At 33.7% G+C, this 26355-nt stretch overlaps 1 protein-coding gene across 4 annotated transcripts in view; it reads right to left on the bottom strand.

Annotated features, from left to right (window-relative positions):
• Positions 1-3966: 3966 nt before the first annotated feature.
• LOC136030948 (CUGBP Elav-like family member 3-A) overlaps positions 3967-26355 on the bottom strand; it is a 240021-nt gene continuing 217632 nt past the window's right edge. For all 4 annotated transcript variants that reach the window (XM_065710072.1, XM_065710073.1, XM_065710075.1 and 1 more), the window contains one exon: positions 3967-10277. In XM_065710072.1, coding sequence (XP_065566144.1) covers positions 10150-10277 — 128 coding nt within the window. In that variant the 3' untranslated portion in view covers positions 3967-10149. The remainder of the gene's footprint in view (positions 10278-26355) is intronic.

Here is a 26355-nt window from a genome sequence, read left to right as displayed (position 1 = left end):
TCCTCTTAACTTCCCTAAATATGTTAGTAATATTGTTAACATAAACATAATTTATTCCATCTCTAAAGCCTCAATGAGTCGAACAGATATATAATATATTCCATCACCATAGCCTCAACTGTGTTAACAGATACGCCTTAGGCTCTAAAGATACTCTATGAATACGATTGTTCATTACCATATTGGAAACGGTGCAACTCATTAGCATATTACAAACGATACATACTTAATATTCTGTAATCCAATTACTATTCTATGAATAAATTTTTTATGGGGTTGAATGAAATCGGTTTATAGTTTTATAGGCTTCCAAAACTTAGAAATATAAACTGAGATTTTATATGCATTTTATAACACGAACCAAGTTTTGATGACTCAAATAGCGACAATTGTCCTACACCTTTTACTTATGACACGCGCTTGTATAAAGTAAACCGGCGAACTTATGTCCCTTAACCGGCGAAATTAAAAACATTGTAACATGTTCATATTAGGACTGAACTTGGTATGCTGGTAATTAGGTTGACGTAGACAATGTGAAATGATTTCTATTTAAATGTGAGAGGCTATTAGAAACCGATTCTGTCAAGTGAATATTTTTGGAACGGGGCCATAGGACAATAGGTTGTTAAATTGGTAAATTAGATTTCAAATATTTGTCTTGCAACTGGCCTGTTTTAGGGAAATGTGTGATGTTACATTGATTATTACAATGTTAGAGAGAAGCGTGAATCAAGGAATTTACCCTGAGAAGCCATTAAATAAAAGCACTTTTGCATATAACAAACTCAGAAAGTAGGTAAGTCCTGAGTATCTTTGTTGCTGACTGAGTATCAAAAGTTAGTAAAATGACTTTAGAGTAAAACAAACACAGTTAGTTGATAAATTCTCTGTGTTTTAGTTACAGGCCAAGTACAAGATAATTAATAAATGTATTTTTGACTACAAAAAAACAGCTAGTTGATAAATTCCGAATGCCCAGGTTACCGACAGGATAAAAAAATTACTAAAGGCTGTTTTGAGAACAAAAATTTCATCTATTTGGTAAATTCCATGTGATTTAGTAGCTGACTGATTAGCAAAATTCAATGAAAGCTCTTTTGAGTACAACAATCTCAGGTATTTGGTAAATTCCGAGTGTTTTAGTTATTGACTGGGTTTTAAACAATTTAATAAAACACTTTTGGGTGCAATAAACTAATTAGATGGTATATACAGAGTATTTTAGTTTCTCATTGAGCAAAAAAATTAGTAAAAGCACTTTTGAGAACAACAAACTCAGCTAGTTCATAAATTCCGTGTGTTTTACTTGCAGGCTTAGTAAAAAGATTTAATAAAGGCACTTTTGAGTACAAAAATCTCAGCTAGTTTTTAAGCTCAAAATGTTTTGGTTACCAGCTGGGTATAAAAAATTTAATAAGGTACTTCTGAGTGAAACAAACTCAGCTATTTGATATATTCCGTGCGTTTTAGTTCCTGATTGAGTAGCACAAATTTCAAGAAAACATTTTTGAGTACAATAAACTAAACTAATTGATACATTCCGTGTGTTTTATCTACTGGCTGAGTATTTTGAATAAAAGCAGTTTTGAGTACGGAAATCTCAGCTAGTTGAAAAATTCCTTGTATTTTAGATACCAACTGAATATAAAAAGTTATTTTAAGTACTTTTGAGTACAACAAATACAGCCAGTTGGTAAAATCCAAGTGTTGTAGTTGCTGATTGAGTGACGACAATTTAATGAAAGCACTTTGGAGTATAACAAACTCAGTTATAAAAGCACAATTGAGTTCAAAAAACTCGGCTAGTTGGTAAATTCCTAGTGTTTTAGTTGCTGACAGAGTAACAAATTTTAATAAAAGAACTTATGAGTACACCAAACTCAGCTAGTAGATAAATGCCTAGTATTCTAATTGCTGGCTGAGTGTAAAAAAATGATAAAAGACTTTAGAGTTCAACAAACAAAACTTACTGATAAATTCCGTGTTTTTACCTGCTGACTGAACTGCTGAGTAGTAGATAAATTTTGAGTGTTTTAGTTGCTGGCTAAGTACCAAAAAATTTAATGAAAAAACTTTTGAGTACAACAAACTCAAGAAGTTGATAAATTCCGTGGGTTTTAGCTGCAGACTGAACATCAAAAATATGATAACAGCACATTTAAGAGCAAAGATCTCAGCTAGTTAATAAATTCTGAATCTTGTTTTTACCAACTGGATATCAAAAAATTGATAAAATCACTTTTGAGAACAAAAAAAGCTCAGCTATTTGATAAATTCCGAGTGTTATAGTTTCTGATTGATTGACACAAATTTAAAGAAGGCACTTTTGAGTAGAACATACCCAGCTAGTTGGCAAATTCGTGTGTTCGACTTACAGGCTTAGAACCAAAAATTTTTTAAAAGCACTTCGGACTACAACAAACTCAGCTATTGGGTAAATTCCAATTTTTTTAATTATCGACAGGGTATCAGAAAATTTAATAAAGCACTTTTGTGTACAGCAAACTGAGTTAGATCGTGAATTCCTAGTATTTTAGTTGCTGACTGAGTAACAAAATTTAATGAAAGCACTTTGAATTATAACAAACACAGCTAGTATATAAATTTCGATTGTTTTAGTTACTAAGACTTTTATGAATACGTTTTTGAGCACAACAAACTGAGCTAGCTTATTAATTTTGGATGTTTTACTTGAAAGCTGAGTAACAAAAATTTAATAAAAGCACTATTTGAAAAGTGTACACTACAGACGCTACAATCTACTCTCTTTAAGTGAGCAATCAATGTAAATATATATATATATATATATATATATATATATATATATATATATATATATATATATATATATATATATATATATATATATATATATATATATATATATATATATACATATATATATATATATATATATATATATATATATATATATATATATATATATATATATATATATATATATATATATATATATATATATATTTATATATATATATATGGCTATCTATTTTTTCTCAAAGACGACTCAATGATTTCTTCTTAAAATCTACACACTTATATTTTTTGGTCCTTGAATAAATTTTAGATGTCCGACTTAGAAAAATTTCTTTAGGGTCTTAATTTAAAAAAAAAAGTGAGATTGGTTATTGTTAGTTTGTCTCACTGTCAGTCACGCCATATTTTGATTGTTTTCTAACCGGTAAAGTTCCACTAGTTTTCCCTGGTTAGAACATGTATTTATAAGATCAAATTCATAGATTTATGCTATTAGAAAGGCAGATGAGTTATATTTGTCATAATTTGCCATTAAACAAAGTAGGTCCTCTGCTGTCTAAATAGCTATCCCAAAATTTGGGTCCGATTTCATTTGGGGCTATGAATCCAATCAAGGGTCCGAAGCGCTTGGCTTTCAGTTAAGGAATATTTGAAACAATAAGTGGAAAACAAAATAATCCTAAAATAAAAGCATTGCGGGTGGGGTAGTACTACCCTATTATATGCCCTAAAGTGTAAAAACTATTAATGCCATTTTCACCGGAAATTGTCTTACCATTTCTGGAGAATATGGAGAGAGCCACTACACGAATAAGTTGATAAGGCATTTGGATCCATTCTATACCCCGAATCGTGGTACTTTTAAGGCCCCTCAAAAATTCCCATGCTTTCTGTATAGTTTTTTCATAGAATTTAATATTACCTTCCCCCTTTCCTTGGAGATTTTATCTTCCTGTTGTGAGAAAAACTTGCATACTTGCCTTTGGACCAAACATCTAAACTCTTTGAATGGCTTTCCTCCTGATGAGCATAAGAGCCCTATTCAAAGCATGTAAATGAAACAAGTCATTTTTCTGAGCCTAGTGGTTCTTAGAACTCTAAGAATTCTTGCTTGGAAATATTCCAGGAATGTAAATGAAATAAGTCATTTTTCTGAACCTAGTTATTATGAAAAGAAAGCGAAAATTACTTTTAAATATTTTATTATCCTCTTAACTAACTATAAGAATAGCAATACGACGCGACATGTCGCATAATACTCCGCATATCGCGACAGGGGTAAAATCGCTGCAAAAGCATCTAATCAATGAATCAATATATCAGGAAAAGCACTGAAGCAACCTTTATATAATGAGTAGCTAAATAAACTCTTCATTTAAAATACTGATAAAAATGCTTTTATCAGACAGAATAAATTGCACTTTGCCTAAAAAAATGGCTATGAATATTAAAATCAAATGACGATTCAGTAACAAACTATCTCGTATTTATAAAAACATTCTCGTATTTCAAACTTGCACTTAGAAAACTAAACTATGAAGCCCTAAATTCAATCCTACAATATTCAAATATAGCTTAGAGTACATGCAAAGGTAAAAATCACTCAATTTAAAGGAATTATTTTTAGTTATTCTTTTAAAAATATTTAAAGTGACCAGTTGTCAAAGCATTTCAAAATATATATAAGAAACTACTACCAATGACTGGTAAAAATTATAAACGCGGACACTACTTCAATATATTTAAAATTGTTTCCAATACAAACTGGAATGTTACGAAAACGGAAAACTAGACTGGACTTGGCTACAGGTGGCATAGAATAATTTTGACTTTAAACTACACAAAATACCCAGGGGTCTGTAAGAAATTTTGTTAGGATACAAACTACTCAATCTAAAAAGATTAAAAAAAAATGATCTCGAAAAAATACTTTTTCATCAAAAAAAAATATTCAAGTTAATTGTTAAAATGGATGATTATTACCTTTGCAAGAACTTAGACTAAAATGTATTGTTATTATAAAATATACAAAACAAAACTAGGAACAATAGCACATGCGCAAGAAAGGGTTTGTGCAAATATACCCAGAGACTAGTAATGCAAACTATAATCACTTTTTACGACGCTGAAAAATTAATAAAATTAGTGATATGAATCATTGCAATTTCAAAAACAGGAGCTTAATAGGGTGGCAAAAAAAAAATAAATGGTGTTATACGGGAATAATGATAATGAAAAAATCATTCAAATTAAGGGTGAAAACAATTCAAGTCTCAAATAAAAAAAAAAGTCACAACATAATGTAATTATATTTATTTGCTCTCAGTGGGATCGGATGGCGACTACATTACATATATATATATATATATATATATATATATATATATATATATATATATATATATATATATATATATATATATATATATATGTATATGTATATATATAATGATCATGATTATCAGTACGGTGAACCTATGTTAAAAATTTATTGGAAAAAGAGATAAGTTTTACTTAAAAAAAGGCCCGATGGAAATCACTCTTAAAACTTTAATTCATTATAATTTAGACTTGAAAAATAGCTTGACAAATCTTAATTTGGGCAAAAATTATTTGAGTCTCTTAAAATAAATTCAACGTTACTAAATTAAGGTATCATTTTGATGAAACTTTTAGCAAGTGACCCTTAGGAAACAAAGCACATTTGTGTATATATAAGCCAGCTAGAAAAAAAAATCGAGGATGAAAAATCAGAGAAGTTTTCTTCCAATGTAAGTGGACCTTTCGTGGGAACTGCATGAATAGAACAATATAGACGCTTTTTTGGCAAAATTAATATAGATTAAATAGATCAAATGAATTAAAAAATAAATTTACTTTATAATAATCTTCTATTTTATCATTGTCAAAAGGACAGACCTATCGCTTCCTAGAATAATTTTTTCTTCTATGCATATCATTTTAGGCGAACTATTACTGATGGTTTGAATATCGATCCTGAAAATGGTGAATGTACTTTCAATGTATTTAATCACTCCTGCGTAAGACAAATTCTAAATGTCTTTGCCATAGATAAATCATTAATGCCAAAATTCAAAATGCTGCCACCAAAAATCTAACATCGCGTTAATAAGCAAATACTGCCAAAATGAGCCTAAATGGTGCCTAAATGGCACCAAGAGCCCAAATGATGCCTAAATGGTCATGTTTTTTTGGATGCCAGATAGTGCCTTCACTAATCAGGTCTTGAAGTGTAAACTTTAGAGTCATTGGAAGAAGGGGTGAGGACCTGCAATGTAGTCACCACAGACCTGTGGCACCAATTTGTGGCTTTCGACGCCACGGCTTAAGGTGAGATAAAAAAATGGCTAGAGATCACTGCACCATATACTGAAAACAAAAATACATAGCACTAGACCGTCTGTTAAATTGAAGGGACAGGGATAGTTGTAGAGCTTGTTTTCTTAGACAGGTATATTTAATTGAATATATTTGAAAATAAAATTTAAATTAGAAGCGTTAATTTTTTTTTACTTTTTTAACTAAACCAGACGTAAATTTTTTTACACAAAAATGAGCCAAAAAGCAACAAAGAGTTAAACAAAATTCATTTACTACTTTAGTTTTTGCGACACAAAATTGGTCTTTGATTATGTATATGTAAAAAAAAAATATTTTTCAAGCAGTAATAAATAGACTAGCTGTGCCAATGATTTCCATGATAAAATTTTTTGAAGAAAAAGAAATGCTCAAACCAGGAAAACCAATTGCTTTCTGAGACTACATTGGCTATAAATGACTAGGCCAGACGTAGATTTCTTTACACAAAAAAGAGCCAAAAAGCAATGAAGAGTTAAAAAAAATTCATTTACTACTTAGTTTCTGTGACACAAAATTGGTCTTTGATTATATATACAAAAAAAAACATTTTTCAGGTAGTAATAAATAGACTAGCTGTTCCAATAATTTCCGTGATAAACTTTTTTGAAGAAAAAGAAAATTATCCTCAAAGCAGGATTGGCTATATATGACGTACGAGAAGCCGAGGAACAAAACAAAAACGATATCTTTATGCTCAATTTTTATTATCTTTGAAATGAATTTTTGGCCATGCAATAGGGCTTAGGATAGGTATTTGCCAGAATATGTGCTTTTTTTTTGGTTACTCACTGGCTAAGAATAATCCTAGTTTTATTTTCATTTTCTTCAATTCGTTTTTAGTTCTTCATTTTTTTTTGTTCTTAAAATATAGTTAAACAATTAACGGTGAAAACTTTTAACGGCAGTAAAACATAAACTAAAAACTATTCAACTATTAGGGACATTTTTGTTTCTTTTTTATCTATCTTAATCAGAAAATTAATAATATAGTTATATTTTGCTGATTAATATACCGAGACATAAATGGTGTTTCTCATTCAACTTATTTTTATTTGTAATATGATTAAAACTTTGACAGGCAGGAGGAGCTTAAGTAGTGAGAAACTTAACGTAACTTTAAATCGAATGCAAAACTTCCGTGAATTTAAAATGCAGGAAAGGCGTTGGATGGAAACGTGGAATTAAAATTAGTTTGAAGTGAGTATATAATGTTTAATTGAAGCAGTCAGGTCAAAAAAAACTTCATTTTGCGAGAAAAGAAAGCGGAAAAACAAGCAACGTGAAGTTGGACATCAATTTGTCAAATTTTTAATTCAAGTCAAAGCTTATAAATGAAACACGGATGGGATTCATAGGTAATAATGTGGAAACTAGAAAATATTAATTGGTAAAGCCAAGTGGATGCCAAATGGCGACTAAGTAAAACTCGCTGGGCTGTCAAACTTCCTCGATCTAAATATTTAGAGGCTGCACTACTATAAACAACCTATCATTACAAGAGAAAAATTGTTTATAGGGGAAAATGGGAGCTATTCATTTTGTAACCATTTAATGAGTTGTTATTACTGCTATTATTATTAGATGTTATATAATGATTTGTATGTAGAATATTTATTTGTAACATCGCTTTGACAGATTCTTACAAATAGATTATATATAATTTGCGGTATAATAGTAGACTTATAAAAGTTTTCTATATAAAACTTTATCTGAGTTTTTGTTGTATTGGCTATATTCGATTATTGAAGTTGAACCATATTTAGTTTTGGTAGGCTACTGACTTTTATTGAAATTATACATGTGTTTGGAAAACTAACTGACGTAGAAGGAGGGATACTTTCCCTTCAATCCCTATTGGGTTTTAGAAAAGGCACTAGAACATTTATTCGATTTCCAATCGAATTAGCTCCTTAAAAAGTTTCAAGGATATTGCTATTCAGGATTGTGCTGCGCTGCCTAAGATATGGTTTATACGCCCTTTTTTAAGGGCATTTTCTGCGCTGCCTAAGATATTGTTTAATCAATGCCCTTTTGTAAAAATTTGCATGCAGATAATTTTTTTTCGTTAAATTGAACTCCTCCCAAAGTTCCCTAAAATTTTCTGTAAGCCGTTCTTGAGATATTATTGCGTCACCTTTTTGACAATCCACATGTTGTCAGGGGTATTGAATTTATTCAAGGTGCAAGATTTCTTTTCAACTAATTGCTTTGTGTTTAGTGTGTGTGTTTTTTTTCTTTTCTTAGCACTCCCTTATTTGTATAGCAGGTTAAAAAAAATTTCAGATAGTTGATTTATCAAAAGAATTTTCTAATGTGTCAAACCTTAAAATCATCAACTTACCAAAGAAATTTTTTATGAGTGTTAGTTTGTGTTCTTTTCCAATATTTTGCTGTATTTTACACCTCTGTTGATCTTCTTGATGGAATTTTTTAACGGATATACATTTATTGTATATTTACCATTCTCAGTTATTACATAACTGCTTTTAATAAATTGTATCACCTGAAATAATTTGCCTTTCCGAAACTTGAAAATTCATCTTTTTGATTGAAAAACACCAACGACTGTTATTACACAAAATTAGTCAATCTTCTATTCAAAAATTCTAAAATATCCGTTTATTTAATTTATTTATTTAATTCATAGTTAATTGGTTGGAACTTATTTGATTCCCATTTTTTCAGGTAGGATATAAAATTATCGGTTTTCAAAAATTATCGGTAGAGCAATATTTTATTTCTAATATATTTGCAATTATCGACGATAGTAAAAAAAGAGGAAGACTAACCTTGGCTAACACCAAATGGGTGGTAACCTCGTTTAGGATTCGTTTATTTTGCCAACCCTAACTAGTCGCAATAAGCTGACTACATGTGGGGCTGGAGTTGTTCCGGCGTCAGAATTAATATGGATTTATTATCATCATTATTATTATTTTCAATCACTCAATTAACGTTCGAGACTTGAAAAGAACATTGACAATACAGTAAATAAGGGGAAGGGGGTGAAAAAAGTTTGTGCAGAGCAGGAAAGACCTTAATTTACTTAAAAAGGTTGTATCATAATTGCCCAGATATTGGTTGGATTATCTCCAATCAAAACAATTATGAATTTCATTTACCACGGCACCTTCTAACTCACCTGGTTAGAAAGTACTTGTAAGTATACTGAGACATCGGAAGTAATTAAAAGGGTAGGAGCATTACCTAGTTACAATAAGCTGATGGTATGCGAGGATGGCCTTGCCCTGGTACCAGAAGCATTATAAATTTATTTCTGTTTTAATCACTTAAAAATAGCCTTGAAATTTGTAAAGAGCATCCAGAAAACAATAGATGAGAAAAAAGTCCAACATTGAATAACCAATATTTTCGTGCAAGTATCAAAAACGTAAATTTGAAAGAAAAAGCAATATTAGTCTATACTTTTCCAAATATGAGGTGAATAATTTCGAATCTAAAATTATAGTTTCCCCACACGACCACCTGCTAACTTAGTTGATTCTGAAATTCCTTGAATCAGACAAAACTGCAGATGTAATCAAAAAGTAGTAATAGTTGATTTAAAGATCATTAAAAACGCGTCAAACGAAAATATGGTAAAAATTCTAACAAGATTAAATAAGAACTGAAAGGGTATTGCAATTTGCTAAAAAGAACTTGTAAATCTGTAAAAATTAACTAAATAGCTTTTATAAAATAAAACAATAGACTAATTCTAGTTCTATTCCCGGGTGGGTCTAGTATATGCAAATAAAAAAAAATCTAAACCTACAATTTCTTAAAAATATATATTAAAGCAGAGATCCGTTAATTTTGGCAATTGGAATGTCAGACTAGAATGACAACATCGCACAGCCTCCCCTTTGGAATGGCACTTTTCAATGAATTCACACTGTTGCCACATAAGAGTACTAAAAAAAAAACTGGCACCATTTCTGGCTAAAATCACTCCTATATTCTTTGGCAAATCGTTGTGCGAAAAGTTTAATAAGGTCGGCTAGAGTCCTTGGGTCTCTTGAGTTGGACCTTTAGACGCTTCATTCCGATTTGGAAGCCGTTCATTGCTTGAATCGCCGCTTGAGCACTACCTGGATTGTCAAAACTCACAAATCCTGAAATTGAAAAAAGATAATACAGTAAAATCAAAGCACATAATGTATATACACAATTCATACAGGCTGGGTAAACTTGTGCATGTGGGTATGGTACGTAGATAAAAACGTTTGATAAATTGTGAGTAGACTGGAGCTAGTGAGGCTTTTAAGATTATTATATGCATTACTATATATGCGATGTTATATGTTATTATGCCTGCTATTGCTATGGTCCATCTATCTATCTATCTATAAATATCTATGTATCTATATATTGGGCAAAGCCTTTATTTGATGGAGGGTTATCAGGCAGATTATAAAGCCCCTCGTCTTCTTGCAAACAGGTTTATGCATCACAATGTATTCGGACTCGTATAAAGCTATAGGCACAAATACTATGCCCTAGCTTAAATTATAGAAATGGGCGAAGATAAGAAAATCTTTATTACTGAAAAACAGATCTCACAAGCCCAAATTGGCGAAATTCACATTTTAGCGTCAATAAACTGTTTCTCTCAACTCTACTTTTTAAAACAGTAAAAAACTTTAGCGTAAAGAGCGAGGCGTTGATGAGGAAGCAGCCCCTTTCATATACGAGGTAATTTCTGTTCGTTTTAAGTTTTAATGCTGCTCCTTACTTCCAGCTGAAACAACTTTTTCATATTTATTTTTATTGTTTTTTTTATTAATGCTAGAAAATCCTGCGCTCCCTTCATGGAAATTTTCTTCCCCCATGACAAATTCCTCGATGGAAAGTTCCCCCAACATGTCCCCCTCTTCTCAACCCCTCCATCAACAAAAAAATCCCCCTGAAAACGTCGGTACACTTCCCAATAACCATTACTATATGTAAGCACTGGTCAAAGTTTGTAACTTGTAGCCCCTGCCACGGGGACTGTAGGGGAGTAAGTCGTCCCCAAAGACATAGTTATAAGGTTTTTCGACTACTCTGAATAAAATGGCTATCTCAGAATTTTTATCCGTTGACTTTGGGAAAATAATTAGCGTGGGAGGGGGCCTAGGTGCCCTCCAATTTTTTTGGTCACTTAAAAAGGGTACTAGAACTTTTTGTTTCCGTTAGAATGAGCCCTCTCGCAACATTCTAGGACTACTGGGTCGATACAATCACCCCTGGAAAAAAAAAAAAAAAAAAAAATAAATAAATAAACACGTATCCGTGATCTGCCTTCTGGCAAAAAATACAAAATTCTACATTTTTGTAAATAAGAGCTTGAAACTTCTACAACAGGGTTCTCTGATACGCTGAATCTAATGGTGTGGTTTTCGTTAAGATTCTATGACTTTTAGGGGGTGTTTTTCCCTATTTTCTAAAATGAGGCAAATTTTCTCAGGCTCGTAACTTTTGATGGGAATAAGTGTTCTTGATGAAACTTATATATTTAAAATCACCATTAAAATGCGATTCTTTTGGTGTAACTATATCAAAATTCTATTTTTTAGAGTTTCGGTTACTATTGAGCCGGGTCGCTCCTTACTACAATTTCGTTACCACCAACTGTTTGATACTATGCTACTACATCTATAGATATTTTTATGTGCCTATCTTTTATCTTGGGTATTACAACACGCGATCCTCTAAACAGCCCCGTCTGTAAGGATGTAACACGTCTGTACTCGTATCTAATTTATATTAAATAAAAAAAATAAGTTTTTTTAACTGCAAGTAAGGAGCGACATTAAAACTTTAAACGAACAGAAATTGTTCTGTATATGAAATAGATTGTCCCCTCCTCAACGCCTCGCTCTTTACGCTAAAGTTTGACTTTTTGTCCCAACTCTACTTTTTAAAACAATAAAATTTAAATCAAACAACATTTTTGTTCATCGTATCATTTGACGCCCGGCCATTCAAACGAGAGCCTAGAACTATCCTTAAGCAATTCCTTTGTAAGATATCTAGTATACCTTTTTCGATGTAAATAATTCCTGAGACCACACTTTTTCGACCTTTATAAGCACCAATGTGTAAAGCCGTAATTGATCACTGTTATTACCGTGGCTTCTAGTATCCTAGTATTAATTCTAAGACTAAATTACCTATTTCTCCTAACTCTTTTCAACTGCAGAAAAAGCCCCTGTCGGGGGGGGGGGGGTTGCATTTGCTCCCACCCAAGATCTACTTTCTCAATATAGATTTTGAAAACGTATTTCTTTGTGTTTTCATTAAAAAAAGTTTTTTGGTGGATGTTCATTCAGAAAACATTTACTCCTAGCTTTTGAAAAATAGATTTTTTCCCATGCCCTGTGTAATTTTCATGAATTAGAGCCACAGGAAGATAACCACTCGGTATATTTTCCCATTACCTTATTTTACCTCTACCTACTTGATTAGGAGTCACACAAAATAAATCACTAACAGACGAACAGGCGACTAACTAAAGTCATACATTCATATAAATTCTAGATTAAGTCCACAGAATCTTCACGCCTTCAAGGCTTAAATTGTGGATTTTAATCTTATTTACAACTCGCCAAAGACCTTGTCACAGTCCCTAAAAAGATAAATATGAAAAAGTTGTTTGCATTATATTGTGGGGGCCGGAGAAATATATTTTACATCCTTCTCCGGGCACAAAATTCTGAGTGGGGAAGGATGTGATCTTCACCCGAACTCTTGAAACCTTCTCCTTACAACAACATCCACCGAAATGTTTTCCCAAAAATTATTAAATCGATCCCCGAGCCATGAAACAAAAATGGGGTCTTAAAAAATATACAATTCACCGCCTACTTACACAAACCTTCTGACAGTATGCAATCTATAAAATGAAATGCTTGCTAGCCTTTAGGCTTTAGGTAACCTATTTACACAAAACGTCATTGTTTAAAATGAATGGTTGGGTGGAAGTTGTAGATACTTAACAATCCTTTAAGCAAAAGGATTTCGTCTAGAAATGAACGATTTAGCAATGAACGATTTTAGCCTAGAAATGAAATCACAGAAATTCCGCCTGTAACTTATTCAGTGCGTTCAACTGTAATTCCATGGTCAATGTTTCAATTTTCGCCAAAAATTAATTTGCTCAAATTATATATCAAATCTTTAGGTTAAACTAGATCAAAACATACAAATAATATTCTCACACAACTTTCTTAGAATTTAAACAATATCCCTTCCACTAATATTAACATCTATGTAAATGATTGCAGCATAAATAATTTAGTTGTTCATTTTTTTGTAACTTTTTAGAATTTCACTCTTCTTTCCTCTGTCAATAGTTTTTTGTCAAGTTGTTCAAGATGTATTTTTCGTCAATTTCAAATAATTCCTTAGCAACAAAAGTGACAACACCGTTAAGAATATATGAAAGGTAATTTATATTTGCGTGACAAGGCAGGGTTGATTTAATATGCTTTTATGTTCCTTCGTGATCTTTACCATTAGCATGACTTGGTTTGTGTAAACGAAGTGAGAATTTTATTGGTCCTAGTCTTAAGTGTAATCCCTGGTCATAATAAGTTGTTTGTAGTACATTGCTCAACAGAAACTCTATAATGTTAAATACAACAGGGAAAATGGAAACATCGTAAAAGTGTTATTTTGGTATCTGTGTGCTGTTCTGAGGCATGACAATAAAAAGTATAGACATCATTAAAGTGTGGTAAAAAGATGATGCTGCGGATAATTCTTTAGAGACGATTTCCCATGGTTTGCTTCAGAGGATTTGAGGGAAAAAGTCTGTTCTTTCGCACACCGTTCCAACTTACCATCCCCAGATTTTCTCAGGTACCCATTTATAGCTGGATCGTCTCTGATTGAGCCTACAGAGTCACGTTACTGACCCTCGTCCAATACCTAATTAGTGGCCTGGGGCATCGGGGGTGGGTCAGGGCCCCCTGGAAATTTGGGACTATCAAGTAATTATAAGGAAACCAAAAGAAAGAGAGCGGAATAGGGAAAAACCGAGGGGGAAATGTGTGTTGCCCCATTGTTGGCTCCCTTCCAATAGATTTTGACCCTTAACAAGGAAAATATAAGTTCTAATTAGTGACTGAGTCACAAATTGTTCCTGTTTCCCAAAAATATTTTTTCTATATGATTTGGTTAGAGTAACAAAAAAAAAGAAACTCTATAATAATGAATGGTAAGTAAATAACGATCCTTGTAAATAACGAAAGTATAAGAGCCTAACTATTATTAAATAAAAGAATAAGGTTTTATAGTGATTAAATAAAAAAAAACATGTTTTTTTAACTGAAAGTAAGGATCGACATTAAAACTTAATACGAACAGAAATTACTCCGTATATGAAAGCGGCTTTTCTTCCTCAACGCCCCACCCTTTACGCTAAAGTTCAACTCTTTTTCTTAACTATACTTTTTAAAACAATAAAAAAAAATTAGCGTAAAGAGCGGGACGTTGAGGAGGAAAAGCCCCTGTCCTCCTCGTTCTGTTCTTGCATCATTATATCTTCTGACATTGTTGCTGTTGTTTGTGCAGGTGTCGTTCTGTTCTTGCATCATTATATATTCTGACAATGTTGCTGTTGTTTATGCAAATGAAACAATTTATTTACATAGTTGTTACTGTGTTGTCAAAAAAACTGCTTAGTTGCCTGACAAAGGTTGAATTTTTTCAACCATATAAATTCCTTCAGAAAGCAACTAAAATCGCAGAATTTATTGCCAAAATATCGCTCCAGTGTGAACACCGGTATGAATCTAGAAAATTTCTGAAAGCTCTGTTTTTCTTTGATGTTTAGAATAAAAATAAATGTTCTTTAGTATTTTAAGCTGTTGATGTCTGCGTCATAAAAACACAAATTTATATGCAAAGTTCTTTCAAATGTTGTAGAATATGAGGAAATCGAAATAACAAATCGTTGCCTATTTCAGAGAAAAGAAAAGGGAAAAATTCCTACATTCTGAAAAATAATTTATATTAAAAAATAACAAAAGGGATTTCTCTTTCTGAAGAAAATTTTCAGTTTAAGTGAGGTTGGGAGAGATTTCCATGTCATTAATGAGTTTCCAGTGTATAGAGTTTTCTCGTGTTTCTGAGTGAATATTTTTGTTAAAAAAGCGAGAAGAGATTCGACAGAAAAAAAGAAATTAGAGTGCCTTTGCAAAAAAAATGTTTTTGGCTGTGTTAGAAGCAGTGGGGAAAGCCCACGGTTAAAACTTACATCCAAATCAATTCAAATTTTTAAGAATATCGGGAAGTCGAAATAAAAAGGTGCTGCTTCACTCGGAGAAATATATATATATATATATATATATATATATATATATATATATATATATATATATATATATATATATATATATATATATATATATATATATATATATATATATATATATATTATATATATATATATATATATATATATATATATATATATATATATATATATATATATATATATATATATATATATATGTATATATATATATATATATATATATATATATATATATATATATATATATATATATATATATATATATATATATTATATATATATATATATATATATATATATATATATATATATATATATATATATATATATATATATATATATATATATATATATATATATATATATGTATATATATATATATAATATAAACTATATATATATATATAATATACTATATATATAATATAAACTATATATATAATATAAACTATATATATATATATATATATATATATATATGTATATATATATATATATATATATATATATATATATATATATATATATATATATATATATATATATATATATATATATATGTATATATATATATATATGTATATATAAGCCGGCACGCGACGGGCAGGATATGGATTCTCATTGTCGCTTGTCTTCTTACCGCAGACAATTTGAGTCTTTCCTTGACGACAATTTGAGTCAAGATGTCTTGACGTAATCACAGGTTGGATATCCATCCTGGGAAAAATAAGAATTATTTCTTAAATTTGTGACCTATTTAAATTGTCATTGTGTCCAAAAGTGTCAGTTTGCCGACTTCGAGGCCAGGCCTTGCCATTGCTATGCGACAGGCTTTGATTCTCATTGTTACTTATCTTGTAACCACAGACAATGTGAACCCCTTCTTCATATCTTGCGTCAGCAGAAGCTAGATACAACCATTATGGGAAAAATACAAATTCTTCATTGAGGTCGTGCCCTTTTTAGATCGTTTTTAGTGGCCAGAAATGTCAATTTTCCAGTTAAGAAAAACAAGAGCTAAGAGCTCATATGGCACTTGTGACGAGGCGAGAAGAGCTAAGAGCCAAGAGATCATATGGTATGAGCTCTAACAAAATTCTATGAATCAATAGATTGATTTAAAAAGGAAAATAAGAGGCTTAATGCCGGTCAAGATTTAAAATAAGAGCTCTGAGTCACAAAGTCCTTCTAAATATCAAAATTCATTAAGATCCGATCACCCACTCGTAAGTTATAAATCCCTAATTTTTTCTAATTTTTCCTCTCCCTTTTGCCCCCCAGATGGTCGAATCTGGGAAAACGACTTTATCAAGTCGAATTTTGCAGCTCCCTGACACGCCTACCAATTTTCATCGCCCTAGCACGTCCAGAAGCACCGAACTCGCCAAATCGCTGAACCCCTCCCCCCAACTCCCTCAAAGAGAGTGAATCCAGTACGATTCTGTCAATCACGTGTCAAGGACATTTGTTTATTCTATCCACCAAGCTTCATCCCGATTCCTCCACTTCAAGTGTTTTTCCAAGATTTCCCCCTCCAACTCCCCCCAATGTCAAAAGATCTGGTCGGGATTTGAAATAAGAGCTCTGAGACATGAATTCCTTCTAAAAATCAAATTTCATTACGATCCGATCATCTATTCGTAAGATAAAAATACCCCAATTTTTATGTTTTCCAAGAATTCCGGTTTCCCCCTCCAAATCCCCGAATGTCACAGGATCTGGTCGGAATTTGAAATTAAAACTTTAAAGCACAAGATCCTTCTAAATATCAAATTTCATTAAGATCTGATCACCCTTTCGTAAGTTACAAATACCTCAATTTTCAAAATTACCCCCCCCCAATTCCACCAAAGAGAGCAGATCCGGTCCATTTACGTCAGTCACGTATCTTAGACAGGTTTCTATTCTTCCCATCCAGTTTCATCCTGATCTCACCGCTTAAGTATTTTCTAAGATTTCCGGTCCCCCCAACTGCCCTACCCCAATTACGCTTGATCCGGTCGAGATTTAAAATAAGATATCTGAGTTACGAGGTCCTTCTAAATATGAAGTGTCATGAAGGTCCGATCACTCCTTCGTAAGTTAAAATACGTCATTTTTTCTTATTTTTCAGAATTACCCCCCCCCCCCCAATTGAACGGATCCGTTCCAATTATGTAAATCACGTATGCAAGACTTCTGCTTATTTTTCCAACCAAGTTTCATCCCAATCCCTCCAATCTAAGCGTTTTCCATCATTTTAGGTTTCCCCACCCCAAACTTCCCCCAATGTCACCAGATCCTTTCAGGATTTAAAATAAGAGCTTTGAGACACGATATCCTTCTAAATATCAAATTTCATGGAGATCCAATCACCCGTTCGTAAGTTAAAAATACCTCATTTTTCTAATTTTTCAGAATTACCCCCCCCCCCAACTACCCCAAAGAGAGGGGATCCGTTCTGGTTATGTCAACCATGTATCTAGGACTCGTGTTTTTTTTCCCACCAAGTTTCATCCCGATCCCTCCACTCTAAGTGTTTTCCAAGTTTTAGGTTTCCCCCTCCAAATCCCCCCCAATGTCACCAGATCCGGTCGGGTTTAAAATAAGAGCTCTGAGCCACGATATCCTTCTAAATATCAAATTTCATTGAGATCCGATCACCCGTTCGTAAGTTAAAAATACCTCATTTTTTTAATTTTTCAGAAATACTCCCCCCCCCCACAACTACCCTAAAGAAAGCGGATCCGTTCCGTTTATGTCAATCATCTATCTAGGACTTGTGTTTATTTTTCCCACCATGTTTCATCCCGATCCCTCCACTCTAAGTGTTTTCCAAGTTTTAGGTTTCCCTCTCCCAACTCCCCGCCCCCGTCACCAGATCCGGTCGGGATTTAAAATAAGAGCTCTAAGACACGATATCCTCCTAAACATCAAATTTCATTGAGATCCGATCACCCGTTCGTAAGTTGAAAATACCTCATTTTTTCTAATTTTTAAGAATTACCCCCCCCCCCCCAACTACCCCAAGGAGAGCGAATCAGTTCCGATTATGTCAATCATGTATCTGGGATTTGCGCTTATTTTTCCCATCAAGTTTCATCCCGATCCCTCCACTCTAAGTGTTTTCCAAGATTTCAGGTTTCCCCCCCTCCAACTCCCTCCAATGTCATCAGGTCCGGTCGGGATTTAAAATTAGAGCTCTGAGACACAATATCATTCCAAGCATCAAATTTCATTAAGATCCAATCACCCGCTCATAAATTAAAAATACTTCATTTTTTCTATTTTTTCCGAATTAACCGGCTCCCCACTCCCCCCCCCCAGATGGTCAAATCGGGAAAACGACTATTTCTAATTTAATCTGGTCCGGTCCCGGATACGCTTGCCAAATTTCATCGTCCTAGCTTACCTGGAAGTGCTAAAAGTAGCAAAACCGGGACTTTAGGTTTCCCCCCTCCAACTCCCCCCATTGTCATCAGATCCGGTCGGGATTTAAAACAAGAGCTCTGAGACACAATATCATTCCAAACATCAAATTTCATTAAGATCCAATCACCCGCTCATAAGTTAAAAATAGTTCATTTTTTCTATTTTTTTGCGAATTAACCAGCCCCCCACTCCTCCCCAGATGGTCAAATTGGGAAAACGACTATTTCTACTTTAATCTGGTCCGGTCCCTGATACGCTTGCCAAATTTCATCGTCCTAGCTTACCTGGAAGTGCCTAAAGTAGCAAAACCGGGACCGACAGACCGACAGACAGACCGACAGACAGACATACCGACAGAATTGGCGATTGCTATATGTCACTTGGTTAATACCAAGTGCCATAAAAACTATATAGTCGATTGCAATACGGGCCCTGGCGCTCGGCAAGGGGTGATCTTGTACGTATTGATTCTTGTTTGATGCAACAATCTCCAAATGAGTGAGATTTGTTTGCTACTCCTTCCTAGGAAAAATAGGGGGCTCCCCGGGGAACACATTGAATGTTGAAGGGTTCCAAAAACTTGTAATGAAGAGTTGCGTTGTTTATGGCACCTTTGTAGATTTGAACTTTTTTTTTTATGGGTTTTGAGCTATACTTTGTTGGTGTCAAAAATTGTGATGACGTTTTCCTTGTATGATAATATTTCTTTTGTTCTTCACTTTCATTCTTGAATCGGTCTGATTTCTGTTGTCGCTTGTCTTCTAACTGCCCAATTTTGTTTTTAACTACATTTTGACACGTTCTGATAATCACTTTCTCATGATTGTTGTAATTCTCACTGTCGCTTATCTTTTAACCGCATGTTTACTTGTTCTTGCAGACCTATATTGATGGTTTTTGTAGGCTAGAACCTTTCAGTGTCTTATGTCTTTTAACCACCCGTGTAGTGGCTCTTCATTTTCATTTTTAATACGGTCCAATTCTCGTTTTTCGATGTCTTCTAACCACCCATGTCTTTGAAAATGTCTTTTCATACTGTGATTCTTTCAAAGATTATTAAAGCAAGTCAGTTTTCTAACACTGATTTCTACTAAGCTTCAAACTTTTAGTTTTCTTTTTTAAGGTTTTTGAATTGAACTGTTTGAACTTTTCCATGCATGAAAATATTAAATTTTTCTAAATAAGTGGGACAATGTCATTGCAGTACTCCCAATGATTTATAGAAAATCTCTTTTTCAAAATTAAGGCTCTTAACGAATTCTGACCTATCGAGCTTCTGACCTATCTATATCGTTTTTTAGGGGAGAATAGGCCAGGATTCAAAATTTCCCCAAAACATATGAAGCTGTTTTTGGGAAAAAACAAATAAATATACATTTAACGCTCCTTATATATATATATATATATATATATATATATATATATATATATATATATATATATATATATATATATATATATATATATATATATATATATATATGTATATGTATATATCAAATGTGGCGCAATAGCGCTGACTAAGTAAAGAGTGATGTGGGCACAATGTATTATTATATTTTTACTAATTTTTTTTTTGGCTTTAGGCCAGGACACTTCATATTGAAGGAAGTGTCGTAGAACTTTGTAAAGGGCTTATTCGATTGGAAATTTAAAGGGTTAGTGTCCTTTTTAATAGTCAAAAGTGATTGGAGGGCAACTGATCCCCTTCCCACGGTCACCATTTCCCCAAAAACATCCAATCAAAATTTTGAGATAGCCATTTTTGTTCAAAGTAGTTGAAAGGTTCAAAAATTATGTCTTTGAGAATGAAAACCCCCACAGCATTCAGAGCAAGGGTTGCAAGTTGTGCCTTGGAGGCGTATAAGGTATATATAGAAAGGGTGATCGCATAAACATCGAGGGAGGCTCATTGGATCGGTAATCAGAAGTTCTAGTCCCCTTTTTAAGATTTGAGATGATCATAGGAGGGATACCTCCCCCAAACCACTTATTTTCCAGAACTGCATGTGATAGGAATTTTAATATAGGTATTTTGTTCAATGTGGTTGAAAGTTTCAGAAATTATGTCTTTGGGGATGACAATTCCCTCCAGTCCTTAGGGCTGGTGTATAAGCTTTGAATCAGCTCATTGGATTGGTAATCAGAAGTTCTTGTGCTCTTTTTAAGATTCAGTGTTATCAGAGGGTGGATCCCCTCCCCATACCTGTATTATCCCGAAATGCATCTGATAGAAATTTTGAAATGGTCGTTTTTTGCGTTAGAAACTTCGAAAAGAGCTCGTTCGATTGGAAATTGAAAGGACTAGTGCAATTTTGATACCTGAAAGTAATTGGAGGGCAACAAACCCCCCCCCCCCCCCACGCCCGCCATTTTCCGAAACACATCCAATCAAAATTTTGGAATATCCAATTTGTTCAGTGTAGATGAAAGGTTCGGAAATTATGTCTTTGACGATGACAACCCCCCCTACCATAGCCCTCACGGTAAGGGCCATAAGTTAGGCCCTAGAGGGATAGTTGGTATGTATAGAAAGGGTGATCGTGTTAGTTTCGGAGGGACTAATTGGATTGATAATCAGAAATTCTAGTGCACTTTTTAAGATTCAGAGTAATCGGAGGATGATCGCCCCCACATATAGTATTTTCCCGAAATGCATCAAATAAAAATTTTGAAATGGCCTTTTGATGTCGTAGGACTTCGAAACGAGCTCATTCGATTGGGAATTGAAAGGGCTATTGCATTTTTTAATATTTGAGAGTGAAAGGAGGGCAACTAACTCCCCAAGCACGGCCGCCATATCCCCAAACATATCCAATCAGTAATTTTGTTCGGTAATTTTGTTCAAAGTAACTGAAAGGTCCGCAAATCATATCTTTGAGGATGACCCCCCCCCTACAGCCCTCAGTGCCAGGATTGTAAGTTATGCCCTGCGAGCATATAAAGTCTATAAAGAAAGAATGATCGTATCAGGAATCTATATAGAAAGAATGTATCTATATAGAAAGAATAATTGTATAGAAAGAATGATCATATCGTAGAGGGGCTCATTTGACTGTTAATCAGAAGTTATAAAGTTCTTTTGAGATTCAGAGCGATCGGAGGGTGGATACCCCACTCCCACATTTCCTATTCTCACGAAGTGTATCTGATAGGAATTTAAGATAGCCATTTGTGTTCGTAGAAACTTCAAAAAAGGCTCATTCGATTGGATATTGAAAGGCCTAGTTCCCTTTTTTTTAGTCAAAGTTGATTACAGGGTACCCAGCCACCTTTACGCCTCCATCAATTCCCAAAACACATCTAATCAAAATTTCGAGATAGCCATTTGTTTAGCGTATTTGAAAGGTCTGGAAATCATGTCTTTGAGAGAGACACCCCCCCCCCCAACAGCCCTCAACACAAGGCTTGTAAGTTATGCCCTGAGGGAATATAAGGTTTTTATGGATAGAGTGGTCATAGGAACTCCGGAATGGGCTCATTTGATTAGAAATCAGATGTTCTATTGACTTTTTTATGAATCAAAGTGATAGGAGGGCAGCCATCCCCCCCACGTCGTGTTTTCCGCAAATGCATCTGATAGAAATTTCGAAATAGCCATTTGTTCAAAAGTAGTCCAAAAATCATATAATAAGGCCTCTTGGATTGACAGAATCCCCAAGAGTCTGGGGGGTAAGGGTTGTAAGTTGTACCCCAGGGGCCCATAATGTTTTATGAAAGGGATAGTCTTTTGAACTTTAGAAGAAACTGATCTAATTGGAAACGTATAATTTCAGTTCCCTTTTAGGAGTCAAACATTATGGAGAGCAGCTAGCCCCTCCCCCTCTCTGATATTTTTTTGTTCCCCAAACTCATTCAATTGAAATTTTGAGATAGTCCCTTTTTTACCAATAGCCAAAAATCGTATAACAATGTCTTTAGGGTGACACAATCCCCCAGAGCCCATGGGCAAGGGCTGTAAGCTATGCCACGGGCAATATAAGGTTTTTATGGAACGGTTGGCCGTATAAGCTTTGGATCGGACGGAGCTCATTTGATTGGAAGTCGGAAGTTTTAGTGCCGTTTTTAAGAGTCAAAAATGGATGGAGTGTAATCAGCCCCCCCCCCCCAAGTCTTTCATTCATCATCCGCCAAAATATATACGATCGAAATTTCAAGAGATCTGTTTTGTTAAGTCTTGTTGAAAGTTCTAGTGATTATGTCTTTGGGGATGTCATCCTTCCCACAGTTGTCAGGACAAGGGCGGTAAGCTAAGCAATTCGTTTATTGTTTCGCAGACCATATGTTATTGAGAAAGGTATGCAAGTTAGAATTTTACTTTCTAAGAAGACAAAGGGCATCCAAATGAGCCTTTTAGAGATTTTTGAGGGATTGTTGAACAAAATCAAAACAAAAATTCAGGAAATGATAAAGATATGATCAAAACGACAATATTTGCATGCTACCAAAACTACTACAACTACCACTACTACTACTATCAGACTACTCCATTTACAGTATTGATTGGGAATTCGAACTAAATCAAAAGACACGATGTGCATGCAAATTGTGAAAATAGCGTATCTAAAGAATTGATTTGGTATTAAGTTCAGAGAATGTTTAAAAGGGATGATAATCATAGGCATATCATTTCCTATCAGTCAGGAAATTATAAGGGATATGATCAAAAAGACAATATTTGCACGCTATCAATACCACAACTACCCCCACTACTTCTACCAGGATACTCCATTTACAGTATCGAGGGTAAGTTCGAACTAAATCAAAAGACGCTATATGCAGGTAAATTGTTTTCAGTAAAGCACAAATTATGTTCTGGTCTTGAGAATCCATGGGGGTTGTCAGCCCCACTCAAATTAAAATGAAATAGCCATTTTAATCAGCGTAGTTAAAAGGTCCATAAGTTATGTCTATGAAGATGACAACCCCCCAGAACCCTCACCTGTAGGCTAGGCAATTCGTTTATTGCTTACATATAGTATATGCTATTGAGAAAGGTATGCATGTTTGAACTTTATCATAAGCGGCGCAAAGGCTTTCGAGAAATAGTGAATCAGTGCATGAATTTAGAATTATGTTACATTGATAAAAAGAAGTTGTTGTATCAGTGTTGCCACTTCAACTCTAGAAATTCATTATGTTTTAGGTAAAGCAGAAATCATAGGCAGCAAAATAGCGCTGCCTATGTAAAAGGCGATGTGGGAACAATGTGTTATTTATTTTTTATTTTATTTTTTGGGGTTGCTTTTTGACAGGGGCACTTCGTATCGATGTAATTGTCATAGAAACTTAAAAAAGGACTCATTCGATTAGAAGTTCAAAGTCTAGTGCCCTATTTAATAGTCGAAAGTCATTGGAGGGCAACCAAACCACCTCCCACGCGCACCATTTCACCAAACACATCCGATCAAAATTTTGAGATAGCCATTTTGTTCAATGTAGTTGAAAGGTCTGAAAATTATGTCTTTAAGGGTGACAAACTTCACACAGCCCTCAGGTTAAGAGTTGTAAATTACGCCCTGGGAGCATATAAGGTAGATATACAGAAAGGGTGATCGTATGAAGTTCGGAAGGGGCTCGTTGGATTGGTAATCAGGATTCTAAGATTCTGAGTGATTGGAAAGGTAGAACTCCCCCCCCCCGATAAGAAGTATATGAAGATACAGGGTATCAAAGGGACATATCAGCAATGGCAATAGCCAATTGTATTAAGTTGAAGTTTCCAGGAGAGGGATGTTCTACTGACCAAAAGGCAATATGTTAATACTACTACTGCTAGTAATACTACCACTTGTCAATACTGTTACTACTAATATCAATACTGCTGCTGTGACTACTATGACAACTCTGCCTATGGGTAGGAAGGTGAAATTTTCAAGGGAGTTTGAGGGGGAAAGGTGAACTGAACCACGACACGCCGTCTTTGCGCAGGTTGTCAAAAGAGTGTAAGAGCAATATCTTAGGAACAGTTTCGTTGGTGAAGTTGAAACTAACAGGGCTTGTTGTAAATGATTCTGAACTAACCAAAACAAAATATTTGCATCCTAATGCTACTGCTTCTACTCATGCTACTCCTACTATAACTGCTTCTATTACTACTACTGTCACTAAAGCTTGAGCTACTATAATTAATTCTACTACTACTACTGCTATTAAAACTAAGGCGAAAAATTTAGTATATATATATATATATATATATATATATATATATATATATATATATATATATATATATATATATATATATATATATATATATATATAAACTGTATGGAACTAATTCGAAACACACTATGCCCACACAGGTTGTCAAGCAGCCACATCAGAAATGCCTTAGGAGCGGTTGATGGTATTAAGTTGAAACTTTCAGCGTCTGCTGAAGGGGATGTAGAAGAAACCAAAGGTGCTATGCGTATACTGCTAATAACGCAGCTAAAACTATTTTTATTACGCAAGCTAAGGGGGTATTAAGGTGAAACTAAGGTGAAGCATTCAAAAATGTGACATAACAACATCTGAAGAATAAGTTATTTTATTAAATTAGTCCTTAAAGGGTAAGTTAATGTGGATTTTTGAATCAGCCAGAAGGCACTATGTGAATACTTTTAATACTACCACTACAGTTACTGTAACTAATGACGCTATGGGTATTAAGGTGAAACTTTTAGGGAATGTTTAGGAGGAATTTCAATTAAACAGAAAAAAACTGTATACATAAAGGTTTTCAAAAGGGCATATAAGCAATATAATTAGCAGCACTACTCTAACATAGCTAGAAATGGCATTGAAATTTTTAAAGAAGCTAATTCGATCCAAAATTACAAGTTCTGGTGTCCTTTTTAGGAGTAAAAAGAGATTGGAGGGAAAGCAGACCTTCTCGCGAGCACATTCATTTTCCCAATGCATCCACTCAAAATTTTGAGACAGCCATTTTGTTCAGTATTATTAGGAAAACTGGGCATGTCAACCCCCGTACATTTGCAACTGGCCCATTATGCCATTGTACTTCGAGTCATATTCAAAATGACCAAAATTACACATGCGTGTTGCTTCTAAAGACCAGAACTTAATTTGCGCTTTATTGAAAACAAAATACGTTTCAAATGTTTCACTTTTTTATTTCCATAAATAAAAATTACCAAAACTTTAAGGAATAAATATCGATATATATCAATTAAACTGACAATCCAGAGTCATTTCTTTTTTGTTTTGTTTTTCAGTTAAGCGTGAATAAAATCTTGTTTAAATGTTTGCACTGTATGGTCAATCATAAAGTTTACGCTTGAAAGTTCAACATTACTCAAGCCACTATATTATGTGGATGTATTATCAGTGCTACGATCTTGTCTAAATTTGATTTTCATCCACAAATTTGACAATAATGGAGCATTACAATGAAAGCACTGCCTCGTTTCTTATCTGTTTAACCCTCTGTTTGCTCTATTTAGCCTAGCGTGATGAACCACCCCCATTTCCAG

Source organism: Artemia franciscana, chromosome 9 (genome assembly GCF_032884065.1).
Source record: "Artemia franciscana chromosome 9, ASM3288406v1, whole genome shotgun sequence".
NCBI lineage: Eukaryota > Metazoa > Arthropoda > Branchiopoda > Anostraca > Artemiidae > Artemia > Artemia franciscana.
This window is presented reverse-complemented; position numbering and strand designations above follow the sequence as displayed.